The sequence below is a fragment of the Temnothorax nylanderi genome, unplaced genomic scaffold (genome assembly GCF_030848795.1).
Source record: "Temnothorax nylanderi isolate EJ_2023f unplaced genomic scaffold, tnyl_v1.0 TNYL_tig0226_pilon, whole genome shotgun sequence".
Classification (NCBI taxonomy): Eukaryota; Metazoa; Arthropoda; class Insecta; order Hymenoptera; family Formicidae; genus Temnothorax; species Temnothorax nylanderi.
In genome coordinates this window covers 156,562-171,902 of record NW_027249288.1, presented here as the reverse complement: position 1 = coordinate 171,902, position 15,341 = coordinate 156,562, and the positions used below count along the sequence as shown (strand labels likewise).

The 15,341-nt window shown below is 37.0% G+C and overlaps 2 protein-coding genes across 2 annotated transcripts; one reads left to right on the top strand and one right to left on the bottom strand.

Annotated features, from left to right (window-relative positions):
• Positions 1 to 58: 58 nt before the first annotated feature.
• On the bottom strand, positions 59 to 3,156 carry Uba3 (Ubiquitin-like activating enzyme 3). The gene is made up of 5 exons (XM_071717834.1): positions 2,997 to 3,156; positions 2,618 to 2,902; positions 1,899 to 2,259; positions 1,478 to 1,807; positions 59 to 1,137 (listed from the first exon to the last, which is right to left on the bottom strand). Exons 2-5 carry the CDS (start codon positions 2,863 to 2,865, stop codon positions 754 to 756), a joined length of 1,323 nt encoding a protein of 440 aa, XP_071573935.1. The 5' UTR covers positions 2,866 to 2,902; positions 2,997 to 3,156; the 3' UTR covers positions 59 to 753.
• A 1,554-nt stretch (positions 3,157 to 4,710) lies between these two features.
• On the top strand, positions 4,711 to 15,298 carry Sirt1 (Sirtuin 1). Its single transcript, XM_071717822.1, has 10 exons — positions 4,711 to 4,912; positions 6,376 to 6,508; positions 6,719 to 6,953; positions 7,056 to 7,271; positions 7,406 to 7,613; positions 8,470 to 8,628; positions 9,150 to 9,426; positions 9,709 to 10,547; positions 10,641 to 10,811; positions 10,932 to 15,298. Exons 1-10 carry the CDS (start codon positions 4,741 to 4,743, stop codon positions 11,012 to 11,014), a joined length of 2,493 nt encoding a protein of 830 aa, XP_071573923.1. The 5' UTR covers positions 4,711 to 4,740; the 3' UTR covers positions 11,015 to 15,298.
• Positions 15,299 to 15,341: the final 43 nt, after the last annotated feature.

The following is a 15,341-nucleotide window of genomic DNA, read 5'->3' as shown; positions in this document are numbered from 1 at the left end:
GTGTCTTTGTTGTTTAAATACTAAATGTATTTTTTTTTAATTGACTTACAAATTGATCTGTTTTTTTATTATATTATATTATGTCTCAAAACCATACATACACACACACACATCGGATGTTCTTTTAAATGATGGATTTTTTTCAACCAACTCGAATTTTTCCTCAATAAAAATATTGAGGAAAGTCATCATTTATTGCAACTTTCTAATATTTTACATTATACATTCTCTGTAAATGTGTCAAATTTCATATTTAATCTTTTTTAACTGAGTTTAAAATTAAATGCAGGATATAACTTTATTTGATTTCTTTAAATTTAATTTGCAAACAGCTCTTCTTTTTCAAATATTTACTATTCAAAAATTATTAATGCCTGAACATTAGAGAAAACTCGACTCTAGAATTTATCGCTAAAGAGATTCTCCGATGATTTTGAGATACCTTGCATGCTTTGTTGTGTTCGAGAACTACTAAAGAGTCACTAATATCAATTAACAAATGCCAATAATGTTGACAATGCAATGCAACTGCAGTAAAATAATTGCAGTTCCATTAATTTCGATATATCCTGCATGCGATAAGGTGATCTTTGATAGAAATATAGAATAACATGCACTCTTGTACGAGCAACTTTTGCTTGGCTTTGTTACATTTCATTATAATCTTTATTTTCCAGTTTGCTTTTCGAATTTGAACAGCATAGATATATTGTATGAGAAATGGGATGCTTGAAAAGTAGATTTCCTGAACAGTTATTGACTCGCGCTATCGTCCGGCAGAAATCTCAACTTTAGAGTAACTGTACTTGGAGTCGTAACATCGGCAACGTTTATTTCAGTACCATCTCTTAAACCTAACTCAATCAAAGTCTTAGACAAATTCTCCCGAGTCTTCTCTTCGATGCTCGCTACCATTTGCATGTACAGAGTTTTATTTTTACCGTCTATTATAGCCGTAAGACCGGGATTTTTCATTTGCATATCTGGCCGTTCGCATAGAAGATCTATCAAATTCTGTAGTTTACATTTTGAATCTTTGATCTCGATCTCTCGCGGTACTTGACTACACGCCAGGCAATCCGTTCTTTTTTCTGCCTCGTAAGTGTACGTGTAAATTCCGTCCAGATCGTTGAGCACCTAAAAATGAAATATGTACTCTTTTTTTACCGTTTACCTTATCGAAACCCTGTTGACATAAATATGGCCCACTTTCGCGTTACGATCGAAATATAATACGCATGAACACCTTGATCTTATCAAATGCAAATTGAAGATCGAGGACTCTGGGGATTAATGGACTGTAATTGAAGATTAAAATTCAATCAATCACACATACAGAACAAAAGATTAAAGTTATTTGATCGTTCGAATTCTAATCTCCAATTTGCAATGCTCAATCTTCAACGCGCAGTCCGATTTAGGCTCTATATTTTGTCTACGACACAAAGTACATTACTGATTTATCGCATGTAATTACCATGTAATTAGTTAAAGATGCGCTACAACTGGTCGCGAGCTTGAACGCTTCTGTCGCGCAGACAGCGGCGATAGCAGCGTTCGTTGACGCCACCGCCGGTATGATGTTCTTGACGACGCCCTGCACGAGTCTGTACGTCAAGCCCTGTATGCCAAATTGAGTCGCTCTGTCGTTGGACTTCTCGTAAATCCAGTTTATGTGCTGGGGATCGTCCCCGTCGATGGCGCAGTCAAACGGATTCTCCTTCGGCCACTGAATTACCTTCACATACTCTACACAATGCTCGGGCAAACGTGGAGTATTGGCTATCGTACATAAAGGATATGTGACCTATGTGAGATACAAACAAGTTTCTAACGTACGAAACTAGCCTTGTCGACAATATCGAATCTCGAAAATGAATACTGGAGATTGTGCTCACTTGTGGTGGGTAAAGGTCCAAGGTACACTCGATGCAAGGATTCATGCCGGGTAATATAACGCGAACGTTTCCCTTGAAACCTTCGGTCCCACCGTCGATCATGGGTATCACGGTGGATTGATTCAATTCGCCATTGTCGTAGGAGAGCAAGGACAGCAGCATACCGTTGATCCATCTCCTCGCGACGATTGAATCTAATCCACAGATCACCATGTGGAAGTTTTGGAAGAACGCCTCACTTTTGCTTTGTATCTCGCAATTGTGCGCAACCACGTTACAACCGGGTACTCTAGCGTTGATGAACTTTGCGGCTGTCTCTGCCTTGTAGGATCCAATGTCTTTATGACGGAATAGGAACTGTCTGTAATATTTAAAGCATATGAAAATGATGACTTTCCTTTAGAGTAAAATAGTCGTCCGAATAATCTTTCACGCAAGCCACGTCTGTGTTTTCGTTACAGGCTCGAAGATAGAAAAATAAAATTGTGTAACATTATAATGCTTAAATATTTATAATTAATACTTAGAAATTAGATTTTATATATAGTGTATTATTAGTGTATACAAAAACATTTCTATATTCTGATACTATAATATTAGAATATAATAATAATATATTTTAATATTGTAGTATTATGAAAAATATGTACATAATATTGTTAAAACACAGAAGACGACTTTATACGTGAGCACCTCCCGCGCCACATAACTTCACCTACCGATTGAGGTTAGACAGCTCGATCGTGTCCATGTCGATTACGTGGAGGTGCCTGAACCCCATCAGGGCCAGATTCTTGAGTAGCTCGCATCCCAGACCGCCGGCGCCGACGACGAGCACCCGGCAGTGGTCCAGGAGCATGTGCAGGTTATCGGTGGACGGCTCGAAGTCCGGCCGGCAAAACGGGCCCGAGCGCTCCAGCACCTTCCGCAAATTGCTCCATCGCCGTTGCGCGTGATCGGAGCTCATTATTGTCGAGCGACTGGCACCAGCCACCAGCTTCGGTCTGGAATTGGAATAAACTGAATCTCGACGAACGGACGGACGAACGAGCTGGCGAACGAAGCTTCGCTCGACTCACGCGGCGCGAAGAACTATACCTCGTGTCTTCAATCTACTTTCTTCTTTTCTTCCTTTCTTCTCTTCTTCGGTGTTTCTTCTTTTTTCAGGCATATATTTCTTTCTGTCTCCTTTATCGCCTACCGTTTTGCTTATTTCGTTGACAGCTTACTGATGACAGCTATCGATGACAGGTAACAGGTGTATGCAGTTGTAATGGCCGATTCAATATCGATATTATCGACTATGGATATACATTTTTCAATTACCGACATAAATATTTGAATATAATATTCTATTTTGTTCCAATATCAAATTTATAATTTATTACTGTACGTATGTTTAATAAATAAGAACACATATTTACGACGCAATAATATCATATATTGCCACGAAGCTACATATTTTTCTTTTCACAGTTATCGGTTGCATAGATATAAATAAAATCGAATATATTGTTAACATAAAATTGCAGTCTTTATAATTAAAGTTGAATATTATCGAATCGAATTATTATTGAAGTTATATGCACATGTCTAAAACACGTATATTTGGACTTTGATAATGTATTTTAATTAAAAACGTACATTTATTAGTAATAAAAACATTTATTACTAATAAATGTACGTGTATTTATTTAAAACATGTGTATTTAGGATTTGATAATACTCAATTTTAATTAAGAACATATATTTAGAACTCGATATTTGAATATTTAGTTTTAATTGAAAACCGCAATTTCATTGTTATTATTCGGGTTTGATTGAAATGTCAGAATAATAATAAATTATAAAGTTATGATACTATATATGTATATTCTAGCGTTACGTGCCCCACGTCACAGTTGCTATCGCAGAACACTTTAGATTTAGATTATTAATACGCTCTCGAAACTTTTCCGAGATGACTAACAAATAATACCTTACAGTATCATTAATATGATCATTGGATCTTTGATTTCGTCAGTCTTAAAGATAAGAAATTATAGTCTCTGAACTTCCTGGTTCCCCCCAAAATCATCCGATAAGACTAGCTGGATTTATCTATCTTCTTTTCTATAAATTCTATAAATTCTTAATCTTTCTTATTTCAATCTCTATTATTTTAATAAAGGACTGCTTTACTTATTAAACAAAAATTCGTCTTGAGCTCAAGCTTAAATTATCGTGCAGAAAAGAAATTTAGTATCAAAGTAAAACTCCTTTTAAGAAGTCGAAGATACGAATTTTCTTAAAATCCTCCGCATAATTCAAATTAAAATTCAAAGAGTTTATCAATCATCGAAGGAAAACTAATTTTACTAAAATAACGGAAACAATAAAAATTTTCCCTCAAATCCTCTATTTTCTTCACAAAATAAATATCTACTCGCAAATCCCTTCATTCTTTCTATATTTACTCTTTTTTTCTGGCTCAAACAGCTTTGGCCAAATATTTGTACTACCATGATAATAAAACTCTTCACATAAAAATTAAAGATTTCTGGAGTATTCTGAAAAATCAAGAACGAATTAAGTATCCCATAGTCGCGCACGCGAAACCACGCGAGCGAGGCGCGTCGCCGATCCTCGACAATCGTCGCCCGTCATCGTCATACATCGCGCGTCCGTAATACGTCATCGGCGAGAAGGAACGCGCCGAGTGGCGCGAAGTGACGGGATGGGCGGAGCTCGGCCGGTAAAGTGGAGGGGTGGGGGAACACAGGACGGCCGGGGCGACCTCTGGCGCGGCCAGCCGTGGGCCAAACCGAAGTGCATCGCACTATGCGTTGCATTGCTGTCGAAAATGGCGTCGAGCACGGAGCTGCTGGAACATTCGTCCCCGGTGAAGCGTCGTAAGGTCGACGGCGGCGGCGGCGGCGGCGACGGCGGCCACGGCCACGGGAGCATCAGCGCGACGCTGGCGGACCCGCGGCCCGGCGAGGCACCGCGCGACAGCCCGCACGACGATCTCGAAGGTATCGAAATCCCGTCCGGGTGGACCCGCGCGATATCCGCGGCGCGATAACGCCACGAAAATTCGCGGTCGCCCTCGCGCGCAAGATGGCGGCGGTCGGGCGCCTTTCTCGCCCGTCGGCCGTCCGCGTCCCTCGTTTCGGGCCCGACGGCCGCCATCTTGTTGCGCGCGAGGGCAACCACGTCGTAATTTCCACGTAGCCGCTTTCTCTCGTTGCGAACGATCGATCGGCGGAGGGTGTTCTGCCTCGACCGACGTCACCGGATCTATTTTTGCCGTATTTTTCTTCCTCTTCTGATTTTCGCCCCCCGAGATATCTGATTCTTCGACACCCACGATGGGCGTCAATCGATCGATCGTATCGGGAGATTGCTGGATGCGTTAACGCTCGTTAGCGCTCACAGATGGCACTCGCTCGAGTTAGTCGTTTCTCGAACTTTCTGTACACGGTCGCCTCGAGTCTACTTCCTTTGACTTCGGTCTGTTCGTTTTAGTAGCGCTTGAACGTACGTTTCGGGTGCGTTCGTACAAAATGAGTTCTTTGTAGCTGCGCTTGTACTTTTTGCACTTGAAATGAGGTAGATTACATTTTAGAAAAAAAACAAGAGGGAAGATGAGAGGCGCAAAGTTCCGCTACAAAGAACAAACCTGATACCGTGTATCTTCACAGATCTTGGGTTCTGTTCTTTTTAGCTGAACTTGCTCCGTCCATTTTTCCTTTTTTTCTCTCCAACGTAGAGAGAAAAGAAGTTCAGCTAGAAAGAACAAACTCTCTCTTATGTATCGCGTCCGCCATTTCCTCGAGTCGGGATGTAGGCGGGATATTCGTTTTTGAATATCACTTTGCGCAAAATAACAATATATCTGTATGCAGAAATTGATTTTTTGGATTTGCATACCGTAATATAATTATTTATGATTATATAATGATGCAAAAAGCTAATCTATTTAACTTTTACACGACCACATTTATAATTATACTTTTTATTATCTTAGTATAATTATTGTATACTAAATATAAAGATCCAATTTATTTATATCTTATAATCACATGAGTCTTTTGCATTTCGTTAAATTTGTCTTAATTAATATTTATAATTATTGTTTGTTATATAATAAAATTATTTAATACATATAATTAATATAATGTTAAAAAACTTATGTAATTAATATTTGTTTCAAGTAATAAATGATTGTAATTGATTTATTTTGGAGACGTAAAATGTATAGATTAAATTGTACTTGCATTTACTAATGGCAAATAAATGACATGATAAAAAATGAGCTTTTAATATATCTTATTAATTTATATTATTACATAAACTTAATCTATTTTTATATACATTGCAAAAAGAAACGTATGATTTCTTTCTTATTAATTTATCATATTGAGAAAATATAATAGCCTGTTATTTTATTAATAATGCAAACTATATTAAATACATTATTATTATTATCATACAGAAGCACTTGGTACAGACAGTGGATTCAACGAGCTGAGCGATGAATCTAAATCAGCTTCCATATCTCCCGCAACCACAAATTTAATATCACCATCATCGAGGGTTGACTCCACCAGTAACGACACCAGTTGCCCGTAAGTTTCATCCTTAACCGCGTGCATATGTGTACGAAATAAAAAATATTACTATTTTCTTAAAAAGTAAATTTTTTTGTGTATGCGTCATACTCTATCCCGATACATTTTGATATAAAGTAATAAGATGTCTCTTAAAACATTTTTCTGTCTAAAATAGAATCTTGGAGAAACTTTTTTAAAATTTCATATTTTCTTATGTCATTTCAGGATTGATACCGCGGATGAGAAGGACGAGATGTCCTCCACTGTCTCAAACCTGTCGGATTTATCAGGATTGTCCGACCTCTCTGGAGAAGCTGAAATCAGTCATCAGTGGAGAAACGCTTCTTCTTGGATTCAAAAGCAGATGTTGACGGGTGCGGATCCCAGGGATCTCCTACACCACCTCCTAATGGACTCCACACAGATTCCTGAGCAGGTCGACGATCTCACATTATGGAAGGTATAAATACATAACGTTTTTTCAGATCTACAATATTTTTAAGACTTAAGGCAAAGAAGGTTGTTCCGTAAGTGTAACACTCGCAATTGTCTTGATTGTCAGATCATAATCAACATGATGTCCGAACCTCCAAGACGGCAAAAGCTCAAACACATAAATACCTTATCTGATGTGGTACGATTAATTCGCAATAGCAAGAAAATTATAGTGTTGACCGGCGCGGGTGTTAGTGTCAGCTGTGGTATTCCTGATTTTAGAAGTAGAGATGGTATTTATTCAAGACTAGCGCAGGATTTTCCCGACTTACCGGACCCACAGGTACTTCATTCGGCTTTATAATTATTTGAATTAGCGGCTTGTAGTTAATATCCTTTTAACTCTTTTAACGTCTTGACAAGGTGTTACAATTATTAAGTATTTGTCTAATTTATATTTTTTAATTTATTTTTTAGGCTATGTTCGACATTAATTATTTTAGTCAGGATCCCAGGCCATTCTACAAATTTGCGCGCGAGATATATCCAGGACAATTTAAACCTAGTCCTTGTCACAGGTTCATCAAAATGTTAGACAAGCAGAAGAAGCTCTTGAGGAATTACTCACAAAATATTGACACCTTGGAGCAGGTTGCCGGTATCGAAAATGTGATTGAATGCCATGGTAAGTTTATATTATACGTTTATTACATAAAAAGCATTTAGATGCAGACATTTTATATAGATTTTTTAATATATTAACATTTGTATAAAGTCTATTAATTTGTTCATTAAAGAATATACTTTACATAATTGATCGTTTTTAATGCTATGGCAATTGAAAAGCTTTTTTTGGAATTAACATTAAAAATAAACAATTCTCATGGAATTGTTCTTATGGACAATACACAAATATATATAGCAATATAATGTATACAGTAGTACATAAGGTGTTTCTCAAGTATTCCGTATTATACCCAAATACTGTATTCAATATTTCAGGAGTTAATTTTTGAGATCATTGTCTACAATTTATATTTCTGTTCGAAGATGATCTTGATACATAATGTTGCATTATACATTTTCGACTTCGAATTAAAACGATTCTGAATCATAACATTTTAAGCAGGCTCTTATCGTTTCCGCATGCACATCTTGATAGAGTCAAGAACGAAACGCTTTTTGGAGTTTATGAAAATTTGTCCTATTTGTTATTACTATTCTGCTGCTATTAAAATGATTTTAAGTTAATATAAGTACCTCTTTTTTTATATTTCAATAAAGTTATATTTTTAAAAACTGTTATTTGTAATAAGGCGTTGCACGTGTTTAAACTTTCTTCAATATAATACAGTATAAAGATATTTTAATGTTTATATTTCTTGTATTAATTTAAATTTATAATACGCATTTGCAAAAATTTCAAATTTTATATTTTGTTAAGACATTGGCAAGATTATGCAATTTAACGTGCAAGCTTATGCGAACTCGTAGTTATGTACAGTTACAGTTTTTTAATTACCGAATGTTATCTGTTAAAGGCTCCTTCGCCACCGCGTCTTGCACAAGATGTAAATATCAAGTCAGAGCGAACGACATCAGGGAGAATATCTTCGCACAAAGGATACCCACGTGCCCGAAATGCCGTGTCAACGCGTTGCCCTCCCTATCCGAGGTGAATTGCAGCGAGAACTACAGAGGTAAATAGAGCGACTTCTTTTCACGTATATCCTTGCTGATAGTGTATTTATTTGCAGTCTTTCGTAATGGCTTATCAATTTCAATATGATACGGAAGGTTGACTATCATTAGTGATAGTTTTCCGTTATTAGCCTTTGCTATAATGTCGCGAGTCGATGGCCAATGACAGAACGTTATCTACTCTTCTCGGAATGCGTCTCGAACTAAATGAAGTTACTGATCCAAGACATAAGTTGATACATCAATTGTAACTGCGAATAAAAGCCTCGCATGTTAATAAGCGCATAAAGGTAAACTTATAAGATTGCACTTACCTGTGTGAGTGCCGTGTTTCGGGGCTATTTCGGAGCAACGGCTTGTCGTTTATTGTCCTTGATAGTTTTCCTCAATTCGACAGTGCTACATGCGTACGATTGAGCGGAACGTATAAAATGCCATTTCAAATAATTTTGTTTGATTTAGATTAATTAAAATTGCTGTTAATTCAATTTAATTGAACACCCTCTCGTGTAATTCTCAGATCTGGTGTCGCAAGGCATAATGAAGCCAGATATCGTCTTCTTCGGCGAAGGGCTCCCAGATGCTTTCCATGACGCGATGGCCAAAGACAAGGACGATTGCGATCTTCTAATCGTTATCGGATCGTCCTTGAAGGTTCGGCCGGTAGCCCTAATTCCTTCATCCATTCCGTCGCATGTACCGCAGATCCTTATTAATCGAGAACCATTACCACATCTCAAGTTCGACGTCGAGCTACTGGGAGATGGTGACATTATTATAAATCAAATATGCCATTTGTAAGTAAAAAGTTTAATCTTTTGTATGGAAGCTTTATAAATTAAATATTAATTATTACTTAATTTTAATATCATTATTAATTAAATATTAAAAAATTAAATATATCTTAGTGTTATTTAATTTTTTTATATTGAAATATATGTGCACTAAAAAATATGTATATAATAAATGTTACTTAATCAACTCAATGCAATAATCAATTTAATCCAATGATTGTTTTAATTACGATAAATATTTTATTATATTATATTATAAAATTTCGATTTATTGGCATTGTGCAGAATGGGCGATACTTACAAAGAAGTCTGTTGGTACGACAAAATTCTGAAGGAAGTCTCGCAACTCTTACCATTGCGGTGTCTGTCCGACGACACGTGGGAACAGAGTCAAGACACGACAAGTAACACCGAAGTGTCGCGCGATAGCGTAGAAGTTGATTTGAAACCTCATATTGTATCCTCGACAGAAAGTCAGGATAGCCTCTCAATCACCGCGAATGCGATGCCGCAGCATGCAGATGACATCAATGTCTGCGTATCATCTTTGCACGCTGATCATGTCCAGGTGGAAAACCCAGAAAAGAGCTTCAAACTTCTAGGGGAAAGTCCTAAAAGACGATCGGGTGACACTAGTATAGAGAATAGTCCCAAGAGGATGAATTTCGGTAGCACGCATGAGACGGGAGTTGTGAGTTCCACGTCGCCAGCGAATACCGAGTGCACAATGATGTCGTCAGAAAACGAGTTTAACTTCACGTCAGCAAAATCGACATTTGAAAACAATTCGGAAGAATGTCAGGTGGTGCCGACAATATTGTCCCTTTCCTCAGAAGCCATAATAAGCGAAAACACTCTGGAGTCTCACAAGTCGCTGAATAAACGTGGAAAATCGAACAAGTATGACGACGCCGCAAATCTAGACGCCGCCGAGTCGGATAAAACGATACCGAAACCGAGGCAAGCATCAGTAGACTCCGTATTGGATTCCGGCATAGGCGACAGTTGTAACAGCATCGATAGCACAGAAGAAAAGTTCGATATAGCCGAATTGAAGAACAGAAGATTGGAGAGACACTGCTGGCAACCAAAGATTCGGGAGAGCCTCGCTTCTAGACTACCAGGTACAAATCTGCTATTTTGCATACGTACAAATTAATACTTTGGCATTTTTGTAAATGATACAAGTGCTAATACGGTTGCGATTGTTTTTACAGAAAATTCCTACTATCAATTGGCATCGGGCAGGTACATTTTCCCTGGCGCGGAGGTCTATTCCGAACCTGAGCCGTACGATCAATGTTCCCTCTCGGCAAACTCCGAGAGCACAGATAGCGACAGCGATTCCTCTTCCGGAGAAGAAGAAGAAGACGAAGAGGAAGAGACATGTAAGTCTCGAGTTTATTATTGAGTTAACTTAATTCTTAAATTTATATGTCGCCCATTTTGTGACCAATATATCTTATTTTATTTAATTATTTCATGTTTTTCTATGTTATGTTCTTCAGGCGCGGACGATGATCTATCAGAGGACGCGAACGTCGACGCTGATGCTAACGGTCAGAACAACGAGAGCAAAGTGGGCGAGTAAGTCTTATACTGCTATGCAGCATCGAAGAATTGCAGTTGCGTTGCGGACATAGCGAATAATTTAGTTATTATATCGATCTTTATCAGGATTAGTTGCGATTATTTGTGTACAGTGATAAGTAAATGGTGCAATTTTTACGGTTCAGTTACGAATCAAAATGATACATTACTAAATATGCATATATATGCACGCATGCATAATATATATTGATATATTAAATTATTACGAATTAATCCTCAATTTTTTACATTGTTAAGAAAATCATTTTAAAAGCTGCGGAAAACACAAGACTTTATTCACATAATGGTCTAATTGCACTTTAATCCTATTATTTTCTACATATTCAAGTTTTAGTACGAGCCTATTTTAATAATGATTCTTGAAGATAATATTTTATCAGATCAATATTGTACTATTTCCTAGCTTCAACGATAATTGTTTTGCGGGCCGGTAACGTTTTTAAACAACTAATTAGTTTATATTTTGAAGCGTGCATATCTACTTTAGCTGCAATTTGTTCTTAAAAATATATTTTTAATGTTAAAATATGCAGCACATTTTCTAAGTCGAAATATTGAAAGAGATATATGTATAATAACAGAACAAGAAGTTTGAGTCGCCAGTAGATAATTAAAAATTACTAAAGATGTTGTAATCGACCCAACTGGCCAAATTTATTAATCGAAAAACGCTACGTTTCGACGTTTATGTATAATAACTTAATAAGTTTGAAATTATATTGAAAAGAAAAGAGAGAAAGGGAAATAGCAGTTACTTAAAAAGATATAGTGTGAATAAAGTCTGAAATTTATTTGCACATTATGCGAGTAACAAATGATGTTTTCAAGCTGCTGATGTTGCTAAACAGCCGCGAGATATTGATTGAGGCTTGAGTCGGTTATTTTTTTGTTTCGTAACTGTCGAAGATAGAACCGTAAGTTTAAGTCCCGACAAGTAGTGTAAAAGAATACACATTTTGATAGCATTAATTCACATGTATATATGATCGAGAGTCATTGGCTACAAATTAGGTATTTAATTGCAAATGTTAATGTAAAGTGACGAAGTTGCTTTAGACAATTGCGGGATGTTGAGTTATGCATTTTTACAGATTTTACAGACACACTCGGTTTTTTCAAGACATCGAGATTTCAATGATAACGTATAAGAAACCTTTACAGTTTACACAAAGATTTCATTTACGGGAACGTGGCGATGTGTGCAAAGTACACGCACACGCAACATGTTCAGAGTTAAAATATCTCTGTTTTTTTTTTATATTTTACTTTTAGGCAGCACAAATTGAGGGATCTATCTATATTTACACACAATTCCACATTTTCTTTCGTTTTCTTTCCTTTTTTTTACGGTAACTTCGCGACGCTCATGATGATGTATTTAGGATATTGTTACTATTGTATGCAAACGGATCCTAGATTCGCATTTTAATAGCACAACTGATAGCTGTTCACCATTTTCACGATCTACACGAGGATTATAAGAAAACGATCGAGATTGCTTTTAGCTTACTGCACTTATCCGTAATTATTTCTTCTCTACTACAAATAATCTATTTAATCTACTTCGTATATGTAAAATGTACATAATGGAATTTCAGCACGACTCTCCTTGTCGCAAACGACAAAGTTGAGTGCAAGCAACGTTAGAAGTAATTATGTTTTAATTAAGCAATGATGTGTGTAAATACGAGATTAATCGTAAAACGTAATTAACGCGGAATGATAATACTCGCCGCTCGTTACGTCTAATGTGAAATGAAGGGATGTTCGAGCAGTGGTGCGGGTCCACTCCCTTCAGCTGCACGATCTTTTACATTCTCTGCGTTTAAACCATCACATACGTTGCACGAAATCGGTTGAACATTTCGTTGAGCGTTGTAAAATGCCGCTGAAATTGGATGGATCCGTTGGCGCGTTCTATGAAAGATGATCTACGGTATTATTTTATTATCAGAATGAATGATAACATACTTTAACACACATAACGCGGACGGAGGTGTTAATAATAACTTAGATGCCGAATAGTTTCTTTTGCGGTCCTTAATGCTGATTGACGGCGACAGATATGACATATTTTGCTTGAGCAGCATTCGAACAAAGCAGTACGCTGGTACTGCTAGGCTAATTCGTTTGAACACTGATGTTATTTAAGTTTGTTATTAATCGCATCGCTATTTCTGTCGTTACGAATAGAATCCGCTAGTCTTGCGTTACAGATTTGAGGAAAGAACTTTATCGAGATATTGTTCTCTTTTTTTTTTAACGTGCGATTTTTTCCTCGTCACGAGAGATAAGGTTTTGCAAGAATTACACACATAAGGTACAACCGGATAGATAAGAAAAATAGCTCTGTCTTGTGAAACGTCTTGCTGGCCCGCGTCGGCAATCACATTCACATGGTTCTACGTTAAGTTACACTAAGCTTCTCAATAGTACGGATAATCGTCAATAGTTTGGCAATGAACACTCTTTAGATTTGTTAAGTTCAACTTTGTTTCATTGGAGCACGGGCGAATGTACAAAGCAATGTTGGATAGCTTCGCATTGCGTGTTATTTTTATATGAGCCAGAGGAATGATAGAATAGCGAATTTACAAGATTAATACAAAAAAAATGACGCAATAATCTTTGACGAGCTGTCGTTAATAATGAGAGATAAGTGTAATATGTTGGAGGAAAAGGGAAAGAGCACGGAGAAAGAAGTTTACCAGCATGTTTTGCACGTGAAAGAAGAACAGTTCTGTCAAAGTCATTATTGCAACATATATATATATATATATATATATATATATATATATATATATATATATATATAATATATCTGTAAGAAATGAAAAACGGTTGTGTGTAAGTTTATCATACATAATTATAATGGACGTAAACTTACTTTGATTCAATGCGGTCGCATTGTGTGAGTAACGTTTGAAATGCGAGTATGAAAATGTGTGTATATATGAGAAGGGGAGAGAGGAGGAGAGCGAGCGAGCGAGCGAGAGAAGTAAATTGATAAATAGCAAATTAAGTATGTAATACACCTCTAATCACGCGACGTAAGAGATTTTTATTTTTCATTATTCCGCTATGTGAAAGAGGCAAGGTTTTCTCGCGGGAGAGCCGTGGCGTTGTAAAGACGACTCGGCTCTCCGGAGGACTTTTCGGCTGCCACCCCACGAAACAAGCGTTTTGGTTCCTTACAGTAAGAGACAGTTTTTATAAGATTATAGACTACGAGAGGATTATCTTCCGCTTTGTACAAAACGGCTTTATTTATCGCTATGGTTTCGCTGAATATATCCGCAGGAGGCAGATTAGATGTTATTTCGTGGATCATCCTGTCGTTTATTTATTTCATATACACGTATGTATTTGCGAGTGTATATACGTATACGCCACGTGGTCGCGTCGGATGAAGCAAATCGTTTTTTTTTTAATCTTTTTTTTTTGGTCTCCCGAATGTCGCTCGCGCGCGATTTCACAAATCCTTGGGAATTCGGACTCTCTGTGATCGACTAGATACGCGTATGTAAGGTGTAACGATTATCTGTCGGATGAGTTGATTTCTTAAATCGTATCGATCACGCCGTCCGTCTTTAACGACGAATCGGTTTCTCGATTTCTTTTTTTTTTCCACGTTTTTCTACTTACTCGTTTTTACTTATGCGCCGGCTACTTAAAGGGGAGTCTAACAATTGTGTGTGATCACGAGGCATGTCAATCGACCGTCATGTAATTATATATTTATTTTGTACGAATATATTTTTTTATATATAACGATTGTAGTAACGATTATATGTAGTCGATTCAGAGAGAGAGGGAGAGGGAGAGGGAGAGAGACAGAAAGAAAGCTGTCAACTCATGTTTGACAATCAATACCAACTTTTTCGAGCAGTACCTACTTTCTGTATAAAAATGTGCTGTCACGTGTAAATATTTATTATTTTTACTGTACAATGTGAATCGCGGGTTTTACCGCATCAGCCGAAACGACGGCGAAATTGAAAAAGGATTTTACGTTGAATTCGAAATCGCAAATGTAATTTACAACAGCAACTTGAGATACCCTCAGAGATGTCGGGGGCTGATGCGGCAAAATAGCGTAAAGTTCTGGATTTTTTATAATTTGTTATTTAATGTAAAAAAAATGACTGTTATAAAAAATGTTCTCTATTAAAGATGTTGTAAGTTTTATTTTTTTTTCTCTTTTTTTTTTAAGTATCGTTAACGTACAAGCTTATCTCTTAAATTAAACATTTTTCTATGATAACCGTTGTGCTCGTTTTTCTTTCCACGACCGTCGGCGAAAGTCG

What these genes read in the sequence shown, in the direction of transcription:
- Uba3 (XM_071717834.1), bottom strand. Translation starts at nt 2,865, where the DNA reads ATGAGCTCCGATCACGCGCAACGGCGATGGAGCAATTTGCGGAAGGTG. An exon ending in GAGCTGTCTAACCTCAATCG is followed by an intron (nt 2,260 to 2,617) that starts GTAGGTGAAGTT and finishes TAAATATTACAG; the next exon opens with ACAGTTCCTATTCCGTCATA. An exon ending in TGGACCTTTACCCACCACAA is followed by an intron (nt 1,808 to 1,898) that starts GTGAGCACAATC and finishes TATCTCACATAG; the next exon opens with GTCACATATCCTTTATGTAC.
- Sirt1 (XM_071717822.1), top strand. Translation starts at nt 4,741, where the DNA reads ATGGCGTCGAGCACGGAGCTGCTGGAACATTCGTCCCCGGTGAAGCGT. An exon ending in CCCGCACGACGATCTCGAAG is followed by an intron (nt 4,913 to 6,375) that starts GTATCGAAATCC and finishes ATTATCATACAG; the next exon opens with AAGCACTTGGTACAGACAGT. An exon ending in CCGACTTACCGGACCCACAG is followed by an intron (nt 7,272 to 7,405) that starts GTACTTCATTCG and finishes TTTATTTTTTAG; the next exon opens with GCTATGTTCGACATTAATTA.